Genomic DNA, 21,556 nt, shown 5'->3' with positions numbered 1-21,556 from the left:
TGTCCATAAGTTAGATTGAGACCTATTATGTTAAGAGCAATGTGAATGTATTCATAGGTAATTAACACAATCCATTACACACACACAACCAGTCAAACGTTTGGACACACCTACTCATTCAAGGGTTTTTCTTAATTTTTTACTATTTCTACATTGTAGAATAATAGTGAAGACATGGAGAACTATGAAATAACACCTATGGAATCATGTAGTAACCAAAAACTGTTACACAAGTCAAAATCTATTTTATATTTGAGATTCTTCAAATAGCCACCATTTGCCTTGATGACATCTTTGCACACACTTGGCATTCTCTCAACCAGCTTCATGAAGTAGTCACCTGGAATGCATTTCAATTAAAAAGGTGTGCCTGGTTAAAAGTTAATTTGTGGAATTTCTTTCCTTCTCAATGCGTTTTAGCCAATCAGTTGTATTATAACAAGGAAGTAAAAGACCAAGTCCATATTATGGCAATAACAGCTCAAATAAGCAAAGAGAAATGACAGTCCATCATTAATTTAAGACATGAAGGTCAGTCAATACGGAAAATGTCAAGAACTTTGAAAGTTTCTTCAAGAGCAGTTGCAAAAACCATCAAGCGCTATGATGAAACTGGCTCTCACGTGGACCGCCACAGGAAAGGAAGACCCAGAGTTACCTCTGCTGCAGAGGATAAGTTCATTGGAGTTACCAGCCTCAGAAATTGCAACCCAAATAAATGCTTCAGAGTTCAAGTAACAGACATCTCAACATCAACTGTTCAGAGGAGGCTATGTGAATTAGGCCTTCATGGTCAAATTGTTACAAAGAATCCACTACTAAAAGGACACCAATAAGAAGAAGACTAGCTTGGGCCAAGAAACACGAGCAATGTTCTTGGTCTGGAGTCCAAATTGGAGATTTTTGTTTCAACCGCCGTGTCTTTGAGACGCGGTATGGGTGAACGGATTATCTCTGCATGTGTGGTTTCCACTGTGAAACATGGAGGAGGTGGTGTTGGTGACACTGTGATTTATTTAGAATTCAAGGCACACTTAACCAGCACGGCTACCACAGCATTCTACAGTCATACGCCATCCCATCTGGTTTGGGCTTAGTGGGACTATCATTTGTTTTTCAACAGGACAATGACCCAACACACCTCCAGGCTGTGTACAGTATGGGCTATTTTACCAAGAAGGAGAGTGATGGAGTGCTTCATCAGATGACCTGGCCTCCACAATCCCCGACCTCAACCAAATTGAGATGGTTTGGGATGAGTCAGACCACAAAGTGAAGGAAAAGCAGCCAACAAGTGCTCTGCGTATGTGGGAAGTCCTTCAAGACTGTTGGAAAAGCATTCCAGGTGAAGCTGGTTGAGAGAATGCCAAGTGTGTGCAAAGCTGCCATCAATATAAAATATATTTTGATTTGGTTAACACTTTTTTGGTTTATATGCATAGACATTGTGCATGAGAAAGTTCATCAGCAAAGCCTAATCCTCATCCCAGTCAAAACATTTCAGGTGTCCAATTGCACACCTGCTGCTACATTACGGTGTAATGTGAACCTCAAGAAGTTAAAAGATCGGGCTCCTGGGGCATGGGAGCTTATCTCAGTTAAGAGGTTTAGAACTGGTGTATAACATGCTTTTACAATGGTTTTACCATTTAATTATGGCATGTTCAAACGCAAGATGGAGTCTTTCACACCCACTATGATACACTATGATACATATGATACTGTGGATCCAGTCTGGAGAAACGGACCAAAATAAAATTACATTAGGAGGCAAGGGACTAGGATCCCCCGCAGGAGAACTGAATAAGATATCCAGAGGTAGGAACTTTAATTGACTGGATCTAATAAAAGAAAATGCCTGATGCTATTATATCCTTTATCTTTGTTATTGCTTTTTTCACAGGGAACACACAGATAGTGTGTTTATACTTATTTTTTTTAAATGTGTAAAGAAAATAAATAGGGATTTTACTTTAAATTTACTGTACTGAACAGAGAGAATGTTTTTTTCCCCCTTCCCTTTTATAGCTGTAACCCAGCCTGTTGAACTTGAGAGTGAACTCAGTCTGATGGATAACAAATGCACAATTAACTGTAGAAAGAGCACTTGGAAGACATAAAACAAGATGTGGAAGTAAACCACCTGTTGCTCAGCTCCCAAAGCCAACCTTAAATGTAATTTTACATTTTAGTCATATCCAGAGTGACAGTAGTGAGCGCATACATTTTTATATTTTATTTGTACTGGTCCCCTGTGGTAATCGAACCCACAACGAGCACTGCTCTACTAACTGAGCTACACGTTACTTCTAATGACTTGTACAATACCCAAACAGTGTTTGACAAAGACATGCATGAGAAGGAAATGTAAATGTGCCATGAGACTATCCTAAAGATCTAGAAATCTGACCTACTACTGTACATGTTCTGATAACAGAAATCCATCAGTTTAGTGGACTGGTGCAGCTTTTCTTTTAAAATGTGTCAGCAAATAAAGTATGCAAATAAAATATTGATCTTGAAGTGAGTCTGAGTAATTGTTTCTCCAAGTCATTGTCTTTATATCAGTAAGTGTGAAAACACATCTTACTTGCTGCTAAGATGAGGTCCCTGTTGAGACCGTAGGTCATCAGAGGCTCTGTTAAACTCCTGTGGATGAACACACGCGATCAGGTAAACAAGTACAGTACAAATACTCCAACACTCACATCATACCCTAAAACAGCCTTTTTAACAACTGCTACTGAATTGTTGCTCATGCACTTTCAGCATCAACAAGTGCTACAGTACTCATTCTGAATGAATTTAAGAGTCCACTGACAAATGTCTCCTTATCAAAATGTTCCTTCCTAGTCTGAAATTAGACTTAACAATGCAGTGTTAAGGCATGAGTGACCAAAGGCCTAATGTAAGCCTTCAAGCAGCTGCCTGGCCTCCTCAAAGTGTGGGGAGACAACCTGTGAGTAAATCATTATGAGGGGTATTGGGGGAGGGTAAAACCTGGCCTTGAAGACAAGAGGCCTGGTCACTGAGCACTTTAAGCAGCAAACAATTATACTAGGCTCATGGAACAGAGAGAAACCTCTCATCCTTTGCCAGCATAGATGATTACAACTTTAATATGTAGTATATCTAATCACAGCACATAACTTATTTCAAAACATGGCATTATATTTTCTCATAAAACATAGAATATACAGTCTGGAAATGGCAGAGCGCTGTTTCGCCCTCTTTAAATGTCTCTAATTTAGAAGCTGAGTGCTAATTGGCATCAGACAAAGCTTGGTCTAACATCATTCTATAGAACATGTTGTTCCAGAGCAACTGGCTCTTGTATGTCACCTGCTAGATGATTTAAGACAGAGGTGTCAAACTCATTTCATGGAGGGCTTAGTGTCTGCAGGTTTTTGTTTTTTCCTTTCAATTAAGACCTAGACAACCAGCTGAGGGGAGTTTTCCACTAATTAGTGACCTTAATTCATCAATCAAGAATAAAGGAGGAGCCCACAGACACTCGGCCCTCCGTGGAATGAGTTTGACAAGATTTAATAGGACGGGAACACACCGGAGATAAAACTTCATGGCACTTGTGATGGTTTTAATGTCCCAGTCGCTGCTGTGGAAATCCACATCCCCTGGGCATTTCTGGTCTACAGGAAGAGGAGAAAGACTATTAAAAACAAACAAGAAAACACAATTCTGAAGAGTGACAGCAAGTACAGGTTAAACTCAAATAAAGCATACTATTTAATAGCAAACAAACCTGACAAAACACCTTGCAGCCCCCCCAAAACAAATAAACTGCAAACCAGTTATAATTTCCCAAAAATAAGGATAAATGTTTTAATTAGAAACACCATTCATAACAATTTTAAACACTTCTACAAAAATCTGAATTAAACAGTTGGACTGATCCTACATCCTTCTTAGACTCAATAACTTTGAAACAATCAGCAGCAGCAAGAAAAATATTAAAAATGTAAATCCCCAAGAAGAAATATTGGACACTTAAAACAGCGCGGAGAAAAGCACAATGGGCATCTTTCCCCATGTCATTTTATTTGATATTCTGGGATAAAGTAGTGCCCCTATTTACTCAAATGACAACACATGTCACTCAATTCAGCGCTTCTGAGTTTCATGTATCAAACAGTTATTTCAGTTATATTCAAACCAGGAAAATATGGAGTCCCGTCAGATTACAGACCCATAAATGTAATAAATTGTGACAAAATAATAACAATAGTCATAAGCAACAGAATGGCAGAAGTATTACCAGACTTGATACATATTAAGCCAACATGGTTTATTAGAAATATACACTTACAAATGAAAATATGTTTCAGTATAATACAGTACACTAAAAAACAAGATGTATCAATAATGGCTGTTGATAGCGAAAAGGCTTTTCACCATAGAGTGGCCTTTTCTATTCAAAACTTTGGAAGCCTTCAACTTTCCACCTGAAATAATACATTTCATAAAAATATCCTGTATTGTCTAGTGTTGTGGCTTTGCTGGCATGCATCCCACTTTTTGTCTCTCTGCTCCAAGAGCCCCCACCCACCAAGAATTACATGTTAAAAATCACCACTGGGTACGAGACTGGGATGTCCTCTCTCCCCCCTCATGTTTGCACTGACAATACGTGAAAATAGTCTGAGATTAGCATGAGCATCTCCCATATGTAACCATTGTTCCTCTTTAGTGCATTTAACAATATGTCGCAAGTAAAAGCCTTTGGTGACGAGTTGATACAATCTCAGGATATAAAATGAACGTGAAAATTTCATTTTTTATGGCAATAGGAAAAATACAACTTAATTTATGATCTACAGCAATCCTTTAAGTGAACCACAAAAAATGTAAATACTTAGGATATTTAAGTGATAATAAAACCAATATATTAAGATACAGTTATCCTAGATCTAATTCAATTGAACAATCTCCCCATAAATTTAACAAGTAGAATAAACCTCTTTAGAATGGCCTGGCTCCGATAGTTTGTATGTTTATTCTCAGTAATACCAATTACCCCACTAAACCACAGCCTAGTGGTTAGTGCATTGGACTAGTAACCGGAAGGTTGCAAGTTTAAACCCCCGAGCTGACAAGGTACAAATTTGTCATTCTGCCCCTGAACAGGCAGTTAACCCACTGTTCCTAGGCCATCAGTGAAAATAAGAATTTGTTCTTAACTGACTTGCCTAGTTAAATACAGTGGGGAGAACAAGTATTTGATAACCTGCAAAATCGGTAGTGTTTCCTACTTACAAAGCATGTAGAGGTCTGTAATTTGTATCATAGGTACACTTCAACTGTGAGAGACGGAATCTAAAACAAAAATCCAGAAAATCACATTGTATGATTTTTAAGTAATTAATTTGCATATTATTGCATGACATAAGTATTTGATCGCCTACCAAACAGTAAGAATTCCGGCTCTCACAGACCTGTTAGGTTTTCTTTAAGAAGCCCTCCTGTTCTCCACTCATTACCTGTATTAACTGCACCTGTTTGAACTCGTTACCTCCAACCTCTCCACAATGGCCAAGACCAGAGAGCTGTGTAAGGACATCGGGGATAAAATTGTAGACCAGCACAAGGCTGGGATGGGCTACAGGACAATAGGCAAGCAGCTTGGTGAAAAGGCAACAACTGTTGGCGCAATTATTAGAAAATGGAAGAAGTTCAAGATGACTGTCAATCACCCTCGGTCTGGGGCTCCATGCAAGATCTCACCTCGTGGGGCATCAATGATCATGAGGCAGGTGAGGGATCAGCCCAGAACTACACGGCAGGACCTGGTCAATGACCTGAAGAGAGCTGGGACCAGTCTCAAAGAAAACCATTAGTAACACACTACGCCGTCAAGGATTAAAATCCTGCAGCGCACACAAGGTCCCCCTGCTCAAGCCAGCGTGTGTCCAGGCCCGTCTGAAGTTTGCCAATGACCATCTGGATGATCCAGAGGAAGAATGGGAGACGGTTATGTGGTCTGATGAGACAAAAATAGCTTTTTGGTCTAAACTCCACTCGCCATGTTTGGAGGAAGAAGAAGGATGAGTACAACCCCAAGTACACCATCCCAACCGTGAAGCATGAAGGTGGAAACATCATTCTTTGGGGATGCTTTTCTGCAAAGGGGACAGGACGACTGCACCGTATTGAGGGGAGGATCGATGGGGCCATGTATCACGAGATCTTGGCCAAAGATGGCATTGAAGATGGGTCGTGGCTGGGTCTTCCAGCATGACAACGACCCGAAACACACAGCCAGGACAACTAAGGAGTGGCTCCATAAGATGCATCTCAAGGTCCTGGAGTGGCCTAGCCAGTCTCCAGAACTGAACAGGAAAGAAAATCTTTGGAGGGAGCTGAAAGTCCGTATTGCCCAGTGACAGACCCGAAACCTGAAGGATCTAGAGAAGGTCTGTATGGAGGAGTGGGCCAAAATCCCTGCTGCAGTGTGCGCAAACCTCGTAAAGAACTACAGGAAACGTATGATCTCTGTAATTGTTTTTCTGATGTATCAAATACTTATGTCATGCAATAAAATGCAAATTAATTACTTAAAAATCATACAATGTGATTTTCTGGATTTTTGTTTTAGATTCCATCTCTCACAGTTTAAGTGTACTGTTGATAAAAAATTACAGACCTCTACATGCTTTGTAAGTATGAAAACCTGCAAAATCGGCAGTGTGGCAAATACTTGTTCTCCCCACTGTAGGTAAAATAAAAATAAATGGACATTCTTTAAATGGAGGGTGGTTTTAACCTTCTAGATTTGGAATTGTATCAACTCGTCATCCAGGGCTTTTACTCGTATTGTTAAATGCACTAAAGAGGAACAATGGTTACATATTGAAGATGCGCATGCTCATCCCCAGACTATTTGTTTAAAAAAATATATATATAAAAAAAAAAAACTGGAAAAAATTCTAAACTATTACTAAATTTAAAAATGTATTAAAAAAATTAAGCAGAAATGGCAAACCTTTTTTTTCCACAGGGGCCCTTGCAAACACGTCTGATTAGTGTTCTTTTTTTCTTCAGGTCACACTGGCAAGTTATCACAGTAGGTGCAGCCAGTTGAAATATCTGACTGTATTGGTGAATTAAAGTACTCAATCTTAAAATGCAAGTAAATATAAAATGCCAGTGTCTTTTGCACTGTTTCCACAACAATAAAACTATTATGGAGGGTTGGATACAAGATTATGATATGGATACAATATTATGATAAATTAAGCCTTTGCAGTAGCGCTTAGTGATATCTAGATTAATATTGGATAAAATAAATGTTATATCCGGTCACAGTCATCTGCCTTAGGGGCAAGGGAATTACTTATAAACTACTTCATAAATATGCATTTGGTGCTTTTTAATATTGCTTCAAAATCTGCTGTGTGTTTGCCTGGCTACCCAAAATACTTGCTCCGCCCAAACGCTGCGCAACACCCACGGACGTTACTTTGTTCTCTGCAATGAGTCTGGATCAGTGTAGCTCCCCGACAACTTCTAGAATGCAAACACATTCTAACCGCTCTGATTGGTCCAAGAAAAACTGCTGAGTTGGGCCAGAGTCAGAACACACGGGTAAAGCAGATTAAAAAAAATGTGTCATTGGCTTTGATACTCTGATTAGTTAGAAATTATCCAATCACCGAGGTCTTTGTTTTGCACAACAACCGTCTCAGAATGATGTAAAAAAAAAAGAAAAAAGAAAAGCTGAATATTTCAGTTTGAGTTCTCAGGCAAGCTGTGTGTGCCAGTAAAACAGGGAAATGTAACAGTTTAATCTCTGTATTGTGCTTCAAACAGCCCCTCTGTTTCATGCATTCTTCAATCCCATCTATCTATCTATCTATCTATCTATCTATCTATCGAGAGAGGGAGAGAGAGAGAGAGAACATGTTGACTGGGTAATTTCCTCACCAAAGAAAGCATTTAAAAGCTTCTGCACTTGGATGTTACTGCCAACAGTTCTGTATACTCCTTCTTGTGCGAGTCCTGTAAAAGAGAGAAGGAGAGAGTGGGTGGGGTTTAGGTAAAAGGAAAGAAAAGGGGGAGTTTCCTCCAGAGAAATTCAGAGCAGTGGAAATGTACAAGCTGTTCCTCAGTGCAGGCCTGTATCAACTGGAGTGAAAATAAGGACGTAGCAGACAACGCCTTCACAATGCTAGCCTATTTCCCAGCCTCTTCCAAATGAATGATTTGCTTCCCTGCTCCAGTGGATGGCTGAAGTTTATGTTATTATACGAGGCCTGTATATCTTACTGGTTGTGAAAGATAAGAGGATCATTTAATGTATTCCATTTAGCAGACGCTTTTATCTAAAGAGACTTACAATCTTGCATTAATACATTTAATGCATGGTTGGCCGCGGGAATCGAACCCACAATCCTGGCTTTGCAAGCACCATGCTCGACCACCTAAACCATACAGGACCATACAAAATCAAAGTGCCGGTGCCTCACCAAACTCGTAAATAAATTGGACGAGTGAATTAGGGAGGGCTGAAGTGAGAAAGCCTATGGAATCTAAAGAATTTGAGCTGCTTGAGAGATAAGAGCAGTTGAATGTGCCCACACATTTAACCGTTTTCTGATGCCATATGGTAATATACTCTCTCTGGAGTAATACTTTTGTTGCCTACATACTGGTATGATTCTTAAAAAACTATGTATAGTACTAGTGCGTTGTTATTATTTATATTGCTGTAAACAAAGTAAAACAGCAAATGTAGTATGGACTGAAGTGCTCTTCTATAAGGACATTTATTGTGGTGAGCTAAATGACTGGACGTCATAATGCAGCCGTTGTGTTTTTATCTACTGCTGCCCTCTAGTGAGAAAGTTCATTTAGGATAGCAGTGAGGCTTCAGAGTCCATTTCAAACAACTCATCTCTGCCCTCTAACGGGCAATATGGAAAACTGACTAGACTATGACGAAACTGGCATGATATCTGTTAGGCGGCATACAAAGACAAAACGCATGGCATGGACTAGAACTTTCTGGTTACTTTACCTTTAGTTTCAACGAAGTTAATGCATTTTCTTACAAACTTGAATCCAACTTCATTCAATTCCACTGTGGAAGACAAGTAACATTTAACAGATTTCACAAGCAGTGGAATGACAAACAAATGTGTCTTTATGGATGTTCAGTGAGATTAATACTGTTTAATTTACTATATTATACTGCAGTAAAAAAATAAAAATAATGAACATTGGTAATGGTACATACTTTCAGCTTGCTTGTGAATTGGGGAATGATAAATCTGGAATGAAATAACAAATGTAAAACACCAAAAACTAATATCTGTGTAGCTTTCTGTGGCACTCATAAAAATAACCCTGAATATATGATATTATAAAGAGATCAGACTTTCATTATCATATTTCATCATCATTACCAAAGAAAAACAGCAATATTAGGACTATAAAACACAATGCCTTTACAGTACAGAATAACATTTGGACCAAGGGGGCTGTATGGACCCTCCAGTAAAGAAACTCACAGGCTCTTTTCCATCCATGGCCTCCATCCATAACTTCCTGTTGGCCTCCGAAACAGCCTGGAGAGTTACAGGTATGTTTCTATTGTGATAGGAACAAGTGCCACAGTTAGTACATAGACAATATTGCATGTTTGACTAATATATATATATATATATATATTAATTGGCTGGTGTCTGAGCTCCCTTTTTTAAGTTAAGTTTATTAAATCCACCATTAAAAAAAAAAAAAAAAAAACAAGCACACATAAAACATGAAAAAGCCTTACATGCACATTAGTAAAATCCTCGAAGATATCACAATAAAGTCAGACTTATTTCCTTTGTGGTCCCTCGGTCTGATAAAAATACACCTTATGGAACAGCAGGGACGGTGAAGTAACAAACATAGACACATGCATGCACACACAATAACATACGCACTATACACACGTACACATGGATTTTTCGTTGTAGATATGTGGTAGTGGAGTATTGGCCTGAGGGCACACAATGTGTTGTGAATTCTGTAATGAATGTTTTTAAAATTGTATAACTGCCTTAATTTTGCCGGACCCTTGGCAGCAGCTAATGGGGCTCCATAATTAATACAATGAAATATCAGTGTACGGCTTGCTGTAAATATTGTAAAGAATGCCTTGCTTGTATAAATATGAGTTCATGGTGTTCCCTTCCCCTGAAATCACAGAGTTTGCCATCTGCTTCCAGGAAGTAGGCACCTGCTGCCAACTGATTGTTTGGGCTATCATCCACTCTGTACATGCACACACTCAGTGTCCTTGTAGACCACCTGTTCACCTCACTGCTCAAACGTGTTTATACCACAAGGCATGTATGATCTTATACGAAGTCTACCTCATCTCGAAGTCTCAAAGTGGCTTGTTTGTACTAACCTCTCGTAAGTTTCGATATCAAAGCAGAAGCGCTTGTCTATGGACTCTGTCTTTCGGCGGAAGCAGGATTTAAGCTTCAGCTCTGTGGGGCCCTGGAAGAAAGCATCACAGTGTGTGAGTAAAAGGAGGGTGGAGAGGCCTAGAGAGATAATCTCTACATTACAGCTTTGGAGAAAGTAAAAAATATATATATATTTTTTTTTAATCATTATATGAGCACATGTGTATTTGAATAATTCCATTGAGATATCAGAGATGAACAAATAGTTGTTCAAGTGTCTAATCAAGATTCTATTACCAATTTTATGACCTACCTGTTTGGTTGCGGGTTTTGGTTCAGCAGAGACCATGACAAACAGCTTGCTGGCTTTGTGATACTTGCAGTAGTACTTCACCCATGACACACCCAAGGCCCCTGGGAGAGCAGGGTGATAGGATATCATGTCAGGGCTCATTCAATACAACATGTTGAGAGGAATATAGCAGGTTCGTTCCACCAATTAGGTGCCTTTTGAGAAGTGTAACTTGGTTGAAATGCACTTTTGATTTCACCTAATTTTAACATGGTCTTTCTAGAAGTGACAGAGGGTTGATGAGGGACATGTCAAAATGCTGAATTTTGGCACTTTAGCAAGCCTCTATAAAAAATCTGATTGCTTGAATTTTCCATGTGGTCTATATTAAAGAGCATTTAATTTAATATAACATGCTTTTAAAATTCAATATTGGTGCACAATTTCTACTTAAAATATCAAAGGGCACTCACTTCGTGGGAAGACAGCAGGTTTACAAACAAACTGACATGAATACTTACACTTCTCCTGAGAGTACAGGTAGCCCTCAATGGTTGGTTGGCCGTGCATTTTGCCGATCTGGGTTGGATGCTTCATTCTCTTCATCAGCTCCTCCATCTCCTCACGAGTGCTCTCGAAGTGGTTCCGCGTCTGCAGATCCCAGCAAAACAGTCCATGTTGGATGGTTATAAGAAAGCCCTATTACAGCTTCCTGAAGTCCTAACCAGACCCATCACTACCATTACCACCCATCGCCACCATCATCATTGAGTCTCATTACCATCGGTAGCTACTCACATTCTGCAAGCTGAGCTGCAGCTCCTGCTTATAGGGCATGAAGTCCTGAGTCATCTCCACCGTCAGATTGTTGAGTGTTAGGATACTGTGAAGAAATGCCAGCACCTGTCCATTGAAAATGCAACATACATATAATTATTAGTATATTGATAATCATTCAGAAAATGGTCCTGTCACTATATTCTTCTAATGGGCAAATGTATTTCATAATACTTAATGAAGTGAAGTGTAAGATTTCACCTCCATACCTGCCTTGAGTAACAGATTTCTAGGCTCTCACAGCTGTTCAAAGGCTGTTCTTAACACTCACTCCTAATGTACTCGAACACTAACCTATTTCTACTCTAGCATTTGGGTCCAATGAGAAATCAATGCAATTGTGAGTAATTGTTTCCTAGTGCCATGCTAGACTTGCCTTCCTTAATGTGCAGGTGTTCAGAGGTAACTATAGTTAGTTCAGGATGAGGGCTATTGATCCACTGTGGCCGTATCACATAATAGGTTACACAGGCAGCATCTATAGCCGAGTGAGTGAGTGAGTAAGTGAGTGAGTGAGTGTGTGTGGATAGCCATGCAGCAACACTGGGAGGCGTAAACAGGAAGTGTGGGAGACTAGAAGAAAGCACTTACAGGCTCCACCACATCAAACTTCTTTCGGTCCTGCACCTGCTGGATCTGGTACACATACTCCACTGACGACTCATAGAAGTTCAGCCTCTCTTTGTCCAGCAGCTCGTCAGCCTGTGGAGGAACCACATGGTGATTACAAAAGCAGCTTATTTCCAAATAGTCTTCATAAGTGTTATTAGCTCATCTTTAAACTATTGAGCTAGTTGAGTTATCCAATTAGGGAGCATTATAATACAATAAAGACATTTGACAAACAAAACTTTGTAAAAAAAAATTCCATTGAACTGTTTACAGGAAGCCTATGTTGAGGGATTTCCACCAACCTCCTGCAGCTGAGTTTCCTTCTTCTTAGCAGACAAATTCAGATGTTTATCTAACTGAGAGTAATATTTTTCGCTTTCTTTCTCAAACTTCTTCCTTCTTTCCTAAAAGAAGGAAGTTTATTCAATTACACCATAATTCAACAAAACATTTACAAACTTTTTTTCAGTGTGAGACTTCATCATGAGTCAAGAAAAATAATAGCAAGATCTTAATCACAACAGTTTGTACATGCACATGTTGCTCCACACAGCCATAACTGGCCTTGATCTGTTGAGATCAGAGTTTTCCCCCAACCCCCTCCCGGGGGGACCACAAAACAGTCCACATTTTTCTTCTAGCTTTGCACATCTGATTCAACTACTCAAGGGCTTGGTTATTACTTGAATCAGGTGTGTTAGTGCAGGGCTATAACAAAACTGGACTGTCTGGGAGGTCACCCAGGACAGAGTAGGGGAACACTGGTGTACATAGTCCTGCCAACACATTTGGAAGGCCTAGAATTGGTTTAAGATCATGTCTCAGCTGAGGTCATCTGTAGATGATTACAGACGTCAAAGCACTCCAGTCCACAACCCATTTTGGACTCAGACACAGCTGCCTTGGCAGAGAGGACAGAGGCACACAAAGGGTGAGTTGGAGAAAGGGAAGCTAACACTTTTTGAAAGCAAATTCCATGTTTTCAGTACAAACACTGAGCCTAATACAATATGTGCTAGATAGATCTCAAATCAATTGTAGTCAAAAGTAGGTCAACAGACCAAGGGTATGTGAAAAATGGATATCCAGTCCAGAACCACTAGGCAGCTCCAGTTTTCCATAGGCAGCTTTCAAAAACTCAGTTGATTTATTTAGCTTTGGCTTAGCGATTATACATTTTCCACTGAACCTTCCACATGTTTAGTGTGCAGTACAACACTAGCGGTGTTTCTACACCCCATCTGACTTAGTCACAATCTAAAGGCGCAATTCAGTCAACCTGCATTGCAGCATAAGCATTCATAGAACTAGTACATTTGAATAGTCTTTGCAATGGTAAAAAAGTTTAACGTTGATCAACTGGGGAAGTTTATGGTGGCACTGGGTAAGTATACAAAAGAGATACATTTAGTTTGACTGAATGCCTTGCTGAATAAGGTTGGTGTCATGGTGAGCTTCCCGCTAAATTTACACAGCAAGCAAATCTGGAGGGTGCCATCTCAGCGACACATGAGAATGGTTTATAATGTACTGCCAAAACTTTGATCCTCTTTTCTCCCATCAAGTGCACACACTTGTTAGAAGGAAAGAGTGCTGCTTCAGCTCATGAATGTCTAATAGAAAGTGAGTATACTCAACAATCCAATAACCCATAATTGTAAAATGTACATACTGAAGTATCCATCACCCTAAATAAATGAATAAAAAGCTTTATATGAACTCACTTTTGTCACTCCTATTTGCTCCTTGCGAAACTTCTCCAGTGGCTTGATAAGCAGATCACAAGCATTCTGAACCTGAACCAGGAAAAAAAAAATACAAAAAAATTGCATGACATATTTACAGTGCCGTCCGTAATTATTGGGAAAGTGATGAATTGCTTTCTTCTTTCAGCTCTATACTCCAAAGGTTTGTATTTGAAATCAAACAATGACTATGGAGGTTAAACTGCAGACTGTCAGTTTTCATTTGAGGGTATTTCCATCCATATCGGAGAACCGTTTAGACATTTCAGGGCACCAAAAATATTGAGACAAATTCACTTGTGTATTAAAGTTGTGGAACGTTTAGTATTTGGTTCCATATTCCTAGCATGCAATGATTACACCAACAAACTTGGATGCATTTGCTGTTTGCGTTTCAGATGATTTTGTTCCCAATAAAATTTAAATGGTAACTAATGTAGTGTAATTTTGGATTCACCTTTATTGTAAATAAAACACTTCTACATTAATGTGGATTCTACCATGATTACAGATAGTCCTGAATGTATCGTGAATGATGAGTGAAAAAGTTAGACTGTGCCAACCCCTTACCTTTACAATAAGAGGGATATGATATTTGTGCATCTAACTATCTCACTCAACATTCACTCAACATTCAGGACTATCCGTAATCATGGGAGCATGCATATTAATGTAGAAGTATTTAGAAACGTATTGTCATTTACAATAAAAATGGACTCAATTTAACAATACATTATTTAGCATTAATTTATATTGGTCACAAAATAATCTGAAACACAACCAAAACAAACAGCAAATGCATCCGTCATGACATTGGCCTGTGGGTGAGGTTTATGACCCCCCCTGTCTCTTGACTCTACAGAAGGACTCTTGTTAAACAGAGTCTGGGAACATCAAAATGTGGGGGGAAAGGAACCATATTTCGGTAATCCAACCAGCTGACAATATGCATTGGTACTAAATGAATATGATGCCAGATCAGTTGGCGTCTGAGATAGTATTACTGATGATAGGACGACATAAAATGTATCTTGGAAAGTCTACACATTATAGTTTTCAGATTCACATGGAATTGTTGTGCAATTTAAAATGTTTAAACATGACACTATTTGTGAAAAGATGAAATGTAATTTAGCTTCTTAATGAGAAAATGGTTTGTCATAGAGCTCAACTCAGTGGCCCTGAAACACGCCCTTCTCTCCCCTCCTATATAAAGCCCTTGACAATAATGTAACTTTCTGTTACGAGGACATTAGGGCGACAGTCCTACGTTAAAAGATAAGCTGTTCCAAGGACGTGTGGACTTGAGATCCCCACATTGAAAGGACAAAGACCACCTACAGAACTAAGCCAACCTGAGAGAACCTAATGAAATTAGCATCGAATTTCAATGTGAAGGTGACGACCTACATGCCGGAAGGATGAATTGCGACTATACCAGCCAGAATATAGCATGAGCATATAGTATGGCAACTTGGTATGAACTTAGAACTCTTAGTCACTAAAGAAGTGATACCTCCTAGCCGTTGCGTTAGCACCCGCAGCTGTTAACGTGGGCTAGGAGAGGACGGACAGAGTATCCATTCTACCAGGCTCCAGTTCACCACTAGACAGTCTTCAGAGGACCAGAGATCCATGCTGTTCAACCGGCTTACGCTCTACGACCAATCTACCGAAGCGCAGCGCAGAGTAAATATTTATTGCATTCTCCTTTTTCAAATGGGCGGTAATTTACAATGCATAAAATACTGTATTTAAGATCGCTTCTCCCTTTGTTACTTAATCTTCCCGCTCTGTCACTCAAACCCAACCCCCTTTCCTTTGAGTAACCAGCCGTCATGTCGGCTCCGTCCACCAGTGATGTTCTCTTTATGACATAATTTGTAATCAATGTATGATCCATTCGGTGTATATGTAATTCTGTGTGATTAGTTAGGTATTTAGTAAATAAATTACACCAAATGTTGTATTGCTGATTCAACTTGTTAGCCAGGGTTCGAGAAGATAACCAAGAATTTACCACTTTCAGATGAGACTAACCAAGGTGACGATTAAATATTGACTGTTATTGATGTAAAAGTTTCCTTGGTCTTTAACTTGTTGAGTGTAGGGGGCAGTATTTTGATGTTTGGATGAAAAACATCCCCAAATGAAACTGCCTATTTCTCAGGCCCAGAAACTAGAATATGCATATAATTGTCAGATTAGGATTGAAAACACTCGAAAGTTTCCAAAACTGTAAAAATATTGTCTGTGAGTATAACAGAACTGAAGGCGAAAACCTGAGGAAAATCCAAAGAGGAAGATCCTTTATTTTGAAAGCTACCTGTTCCATTGCATGCCTTCACTCCATTTAAAAGGGATATCAACCAGATTCCTTTCCCTATGGCTTCCACATGGTCTGAACAGTATTTAGACATAGTTTCAGTCTTTTATTCTGAAAAATGAGCGAGAAAGATCACATCGCATCAGTGGATGGCTGGGTGCCAGCAGAGTTCTGCATGCGCGAGCAGCTTGGAGCAGACATTTTCTCTCTCTCTCCTATTGAAAAAGCTACAGTCCGGTTGAAATATTATTGATTATTTATTGTAAAAACAACCAGAGGATTGATTATAAAAAACGTTTGACATGTTTCTATGAACTTTATGGATACTATTTGGAATTTGTCTGCCACGTCGTGACCGCTCGAGCCTGTGGATTTCTGAACATAACGCGCCAAACAAATGGAGTTATTTTGGACATAAAAGTAATCTTTATGGAACTAAAGGAACATTTATTGTGTAACTGGGAGTCTCGTCAGTGCAAACATCCGGAGATCAAAGGTAAGCGATTCATTTTATTGCTTTTCTGACCAATCTACTTTGCTGCTAGCTGTTTGTAATGTTTTGTCTGCTGAGATAGATGCCCTTACATAAACGCTTGGTTTGCTTTCGCCCAAAAAGCATTTTTGAAATCTGACATGCCAGGTGGATTAACAACAAGCTAAGCTGTGTTTTGCTATACTGCACTTGTGATTTCATGAAAATTAAATATTTGTAGAATTTGGCACTCTGCAATTGATCGGATGTTGACGAAAATGATCCCGCTAACGGGATGGGTGCGCCAAGAAGTTAAGAGTTTATTCGGAAAATAACAGCTCTATAAACATTCTTTCGTGGTGCCCCAACTTTCTAGTTAATTATCTACCTGATTAGCTTAATCAGGTAATATTAATTACAGAGAAATTACTTTATAGAATAGCATGTCATATCACTTAATCCGGCATAGCCAAAGACACATCCAACTAGTTTGTAGAGTCGTAAGCTTGATGTAATCATTGCGTACTAGGAATATGGAACCAAATACTAAAAACTTTTGAACATTTTATTACACAAGTGAATTTGTCCCCTGAAATGGGGGGGGGGGGGGGGACGACGACGACAACGACTATGTACAAAAAGTGCTGTAATTTCTAAACGGTTCACCCGATATGGATGAAAATATCTAAAATTACAAGGTGACCGTCCACACTAACTTCATAGTCATTGCATCATTTCAAATAATAAAGTGTACTCCTGCAGAGTCAGAATAATAAAAAATGCTTCACTGTCCCAATAATTACAGAGGGCACTATATGTTCTGGCTGAAAGATTTGGGATGAGCCCTCGGATCCTCAAAAAGTTCTACAGCTGCAACATCGAGAGCATCTTGATTGGCTGTATTATCACTTTGCATGGCAAATGCACCGCTCTCTACCACAATTGGCAAACTGTCTAAACCTGTTTTCGCTTTGTCATGAGGTATTGTGTGTAGATTGAAGATTTAATTTCATCCATGTTACAATAAGGCTGTAACGTAACAAAATGTAGAAATAGGGAAGGGGTGGTCTTAATCCTTTCCGAATGCACTGTATACACACACACCAAACCCACATAATGACAACACACAGTTTTACACTCATCATATGCTGCTGGTACTCGGTTCTTTATTTTACTCGTATTATCTATCCTGATGCCTAGTCACTTTAGCCTGCCTTCATGTACATATCTTCCTCAAACAACCCGTACCCCTGCACATTGATCTGGCACTATGTATTTTACTCCTATTTAAAAATATAAAAAAATAAGTTTAACTCGGCATCGTTGGGAAGGGCTCGTAAGCCTGCATTTCACTAACATTTACACCCGATGTATTCAGTGCATGTAACAAATACAATTTATTTGACCATTTGGCAAAAACAATTCATGCATTACATTAAATACACAAGGTGAGTTATGATAAGAATGTGTGAAAAGGGGAAACCAGCAACTATAAGCCTAGAAATCAAACAAATAAACAGCGAGATCTCTTGCACTCCAGCAGGTGTTGCTCTTCTTCCCCTCAAAAAGAGCATCAGCTGTAATCAGAGAGCAACTGTGTTTAAAAACATCCTTAAAGCATCCAGAAAGCCCAGTATAACAGGATCTGCTGCTTTTCACTGCACGCTGATAATGCAGTGTCATGACATAATGACTTCAATAGCACAAAGCAAAAGACTAGAGTTCACTCCAGGGCCCAGATCTTCACTACTTTTTAATCTGGATCAGAACGATCCAGATTCTGTAATCCTCTTTTTTGCAATCCAGGATCAGATCAATTTGGCCGTTAAGTAATTTTAAAAAACTTTTTTTTTTAAAGAGAAAACAAAATCAGGCAGGATCATTCTGATTGAGATATCAAGATCACAGAATCCAGATTTTCAGTGCTTTGAAAAGTCCTACACCTTGCCATAGTGGACAGGTTGTGCTACTTCTGGACCATTTGCATTGTGTCCCCCCTTCCCCCTCTTTTACACTGCTGCTACTCTGTTTATCATATATGCATAGTCACTAACAATACCTACATGTACATGCTACCTCAATTTGCCCGACTAAGCAGTGCCTGTATATAGCCTCGCTACTGTTATTTCACTGTTTGATTTTTTTATTGTTTTTCTTTTTACTTATTTATTGTTCACCTAATACCTATTTTTTACTTTAAAAAACTGTACTGCTGTATTTGGCGCACGTGGGAGTGGGGGAAAAAAAGTTGTAGAAACAAAGAATGATTAATGGAAACAGGATACACCTGAGCTCAAATTCAAGTCTCATAGCAAAAGATCTGAATGCTTATTTACATTAGGTATGTTTATTTGTAATATATCTGCCAAAACCTTTTTTTAAATACTTTTTTTTGCTTTGACCTTATTGCTTGTAGATGGAGGAAAATGTTTTGTTTAATACATTTTAGAGTAAGGCTGTAACACCTTATTCTAAAACGTGGAAAAAATTAAGGGTCCGAATACTTTCCAAATGCACTGTAGATTAAAATAGAGCCTGCCTGCATATCACTTATAAATAAGTAGATGCATCTATTTGACACCTCTCCATAGAACTGCACACATGCCGACAGTACCAGTCAAAAGTTTGGACAACTACTCATGCAAAGGTTTTTCTTTATTTTTACAATTTTCTACATTGTGGAATATTAGTGAAGACATAAATGATGAAATAACACACATTGAATCATTTAGTAACCCCCCCAAAAACAACTTGTTAAATCAAAATATATTTTATATTTGAGATTCTTCAAAGTAGCCACCCGTTGCCTTGATGACAGCATTGCACTTTCTTGGCATTCTCTCAACCAGCTTCATGAAGTAGTCGCCTGGAACGCATTTCAATCAACAGGTGTGCCTTGTTAAAAGTTCATTTGTGGAATTTCTTTCCTTCTCAATCAGTTGTGTTGTGACAAGGTAGGGGTAGTATACAGAAGATAAACCTATTTGGTAAAAGACCAAGTCCATATTATGGCAGGAACAGCTCAAATAAGCAAAGAGAAAACGACAGTCCATCATTACTTTAAGACATGAAGGTCAGTCAATCTGGAAAATGTCAAGAACTTTGAAAGTTTCTTAAAGTGCTGTCGCAGAAAACATCAAGGGCTATGATGAAACTGGCTCTCATGAGGACCACCACAGGAAAGGAAGACCCAGAGTTACCTCTGCTGCAGAAGATAAGTTCATTAGAGTTAACTGCACCTCAGATTGCAGCCGAAAAAAATGCTTCCGAGTTCATGTAACAGACATCTCAACATCAACTGTTTAGAGGAGACTGAGTCAGGCCTTCATGGTTGAATTGCTTCAAAGAAATCACTACTAAATGACACCAATAAGAAGAAGAGACTTGCTTGGGCCAAGAAACAAACAATGGACATTAGACCGGTGGAAATCTGTGCTTTGGTCTGATGAGTCCAAATTTGAGATTTTTGGTTCCAACCAGTGTCTTTGTGAAACGTGGAGTACGTGAACGGATGATCTCTGCATGTGTGGTTCCCACCGTGAAGCATGGAGGTAGTGGTGTGATGGTGCTTTGCTGGTGACACCGTCATTGACTTATTTAGAATTCAATGCACACTTAACCAGCACGGCTACCACAGCATTCTACAGCGATACGCCATCCCATCTGGTTTGCACTTAGTGGGACTATCATTAGTTTTTCAACAGGACAATGACAACACACCTCCAGGCTGTGTAAGGGCTATTTGACCAAGAAGGAGAGTGATGCATCTTATGACCTGGCCTCCACGATCACCCGACCTCAACCCAATTGAGATGGTTTGGGATGAGTTGGACCGCAGAGTGTTGGAAAAGATGTATACTAGTGTTCAGTATATGTGGGAACTCTCAAAACGGTTGGAAAAACATTCCAGGTAAAGCTGGTTGAGAGAATGCCAAGAATGTGCAACGCTGTCATCAAGGCAAAGGGTGGCTATTTTGAAGAATCTCAAATATATTTTGATTTATTTAACACCATTTTTGGTTACTACATGATTCCATATGGGTTATTTCATAGTGTTTATGTCTTCCCTATTATTCTACAATGTAGAAAATAATAAAAAATAAAAACCCTTGAATGAGTAGGTGTGTCCAAACTTCTGACTGGTACTGTATACTCTGATCAATTCAACATAATGAACCTTCGGTTTTCAGCTGTAAGAAAGTTCTTTAAACCTATAGATACCTTGAAATTTCTTGGTTGTAGTGCCATTCAACTTTTTAAATCCATTTCAGTGGGATCAAGATAATCCTTATTTTTAGCATCAAAACAATCCTAATCACTACCTTTGAGTTATGAAAAAAGCAAAAACGACATACAATCCTGATTAAAGTTCAGATTGGATTACCAAATTCTTATCCCAATATGGAGGATAAGAATCTAAGTTTACAGTCTTGAAAATCCCAATTCTATCATTTAATCCTAACTGATTGTCGGAATCCGGTCAGATATCTTTTGAACATCTGGGCACAGGAAGCCAGTTCCAGATGGGGTTTCTCTTATTTCCACCTCTGGTTCTAAAAGAAGTGCTGCTGATAACCCACCAGCATCATCCGGTCATCCTCCACTTCCTGTAGGAGACCAGCAAACTCTTGGAAAGATTCCGCTGTGGACAAAATTAAATATGTTATCCATGTTTAGTGAGATAATTGGGCAAAAATGATGCTCATGGCACTGTACAGGGGAGGATGTGAAATCAATACAGGATAGCATAAGATTTGTGCCACAACATGAAAATATGTTTCACATCCTAATTCCATGAAGTAAATTACACTGAAAAATTGAGAAACATCAATACATCTGTTGCTACACAGACTC

General features: G+C 39.0%; 1 protein-coding gene across 2 annotated transcripts in view; it reads right to left on the bottom strand.

Moving 5' to 3' along the window:
* ophn1 (oligophrenin 1) overlaps positions 1–21,556 on the bottom strand; it is a 51,145-nt gene that overhangs the window by 7,689 nt on the left and 21,900 nt on the right. For both annotated transcript variants that reach the window (XM_020485236.2, XM_031826517.1), the window contains exons 3-16: positions 21,283–21,344; positions 13,884–13,955; positions 12,462–12,563; positions 12,139–12,249; positions 11,509–11,613; positions 11,232–11,361; positions 10,732–10,832; positions 10,418–10,509; positions 9,528–9,606; positions 9,254–9,287; positions 9,035–9,097; positions 7,942–8,016; positions 3,566–3,650; positions 2,591–2,649 (exon numbers count right to left, since the gene is read on the bottom strand). In XM_020485236.2, coding sequence (XP_020340825.1) covers positions 2,591–2,649; positions 3,566–3,650; positions 7,942–8,016; positions 9,035–9,097; positions 9,254–9,287; positions 9,528–9,606; positions 10,418–10,509; positions 10,732–10,832; positions 11,232–11,361; positions 11,509–11,613; positions 12,139–12,249; positions 12,462–12,563; positions 13,884–13,955; positions 21,283–21,344 — 1,170 coding nt within the window. The remainder of the gene's footprint in view (positions 1–2,590; positions 2,650–3,565; positions 3,651–7,941; positions 8,017–9,034; positions 9,098–9,253; positions 9,288–9,527; positions 9,607–10,417; positions 10,510–10,731; positions 10,833–11,231; positions 11,362–11,508; positions 11,614–12,138; positions 12,250–12,461; positions 12,564–13,883; positions 13,956–21,282; positions 21,345–21,556) is intronic.

This window comes from Oncorhynchus kisutch, linkage group LG6 (genome assembly GCF_002021735.2).
Source record: "Oncorhynchus kisutch isolate 150728-3 linkage group LG6, Okis_V2, whole genome shotgun sequence".
NCBI lineage: Eukaryota > Metazoa > Chordata > Actinopteri > Salmoniformes > Salmonidae > Oncorhynchus > Oncorhynchus kisutch.
This window is presented reverse-complemented; position numbering and strand designations above follow the sequence as displayed.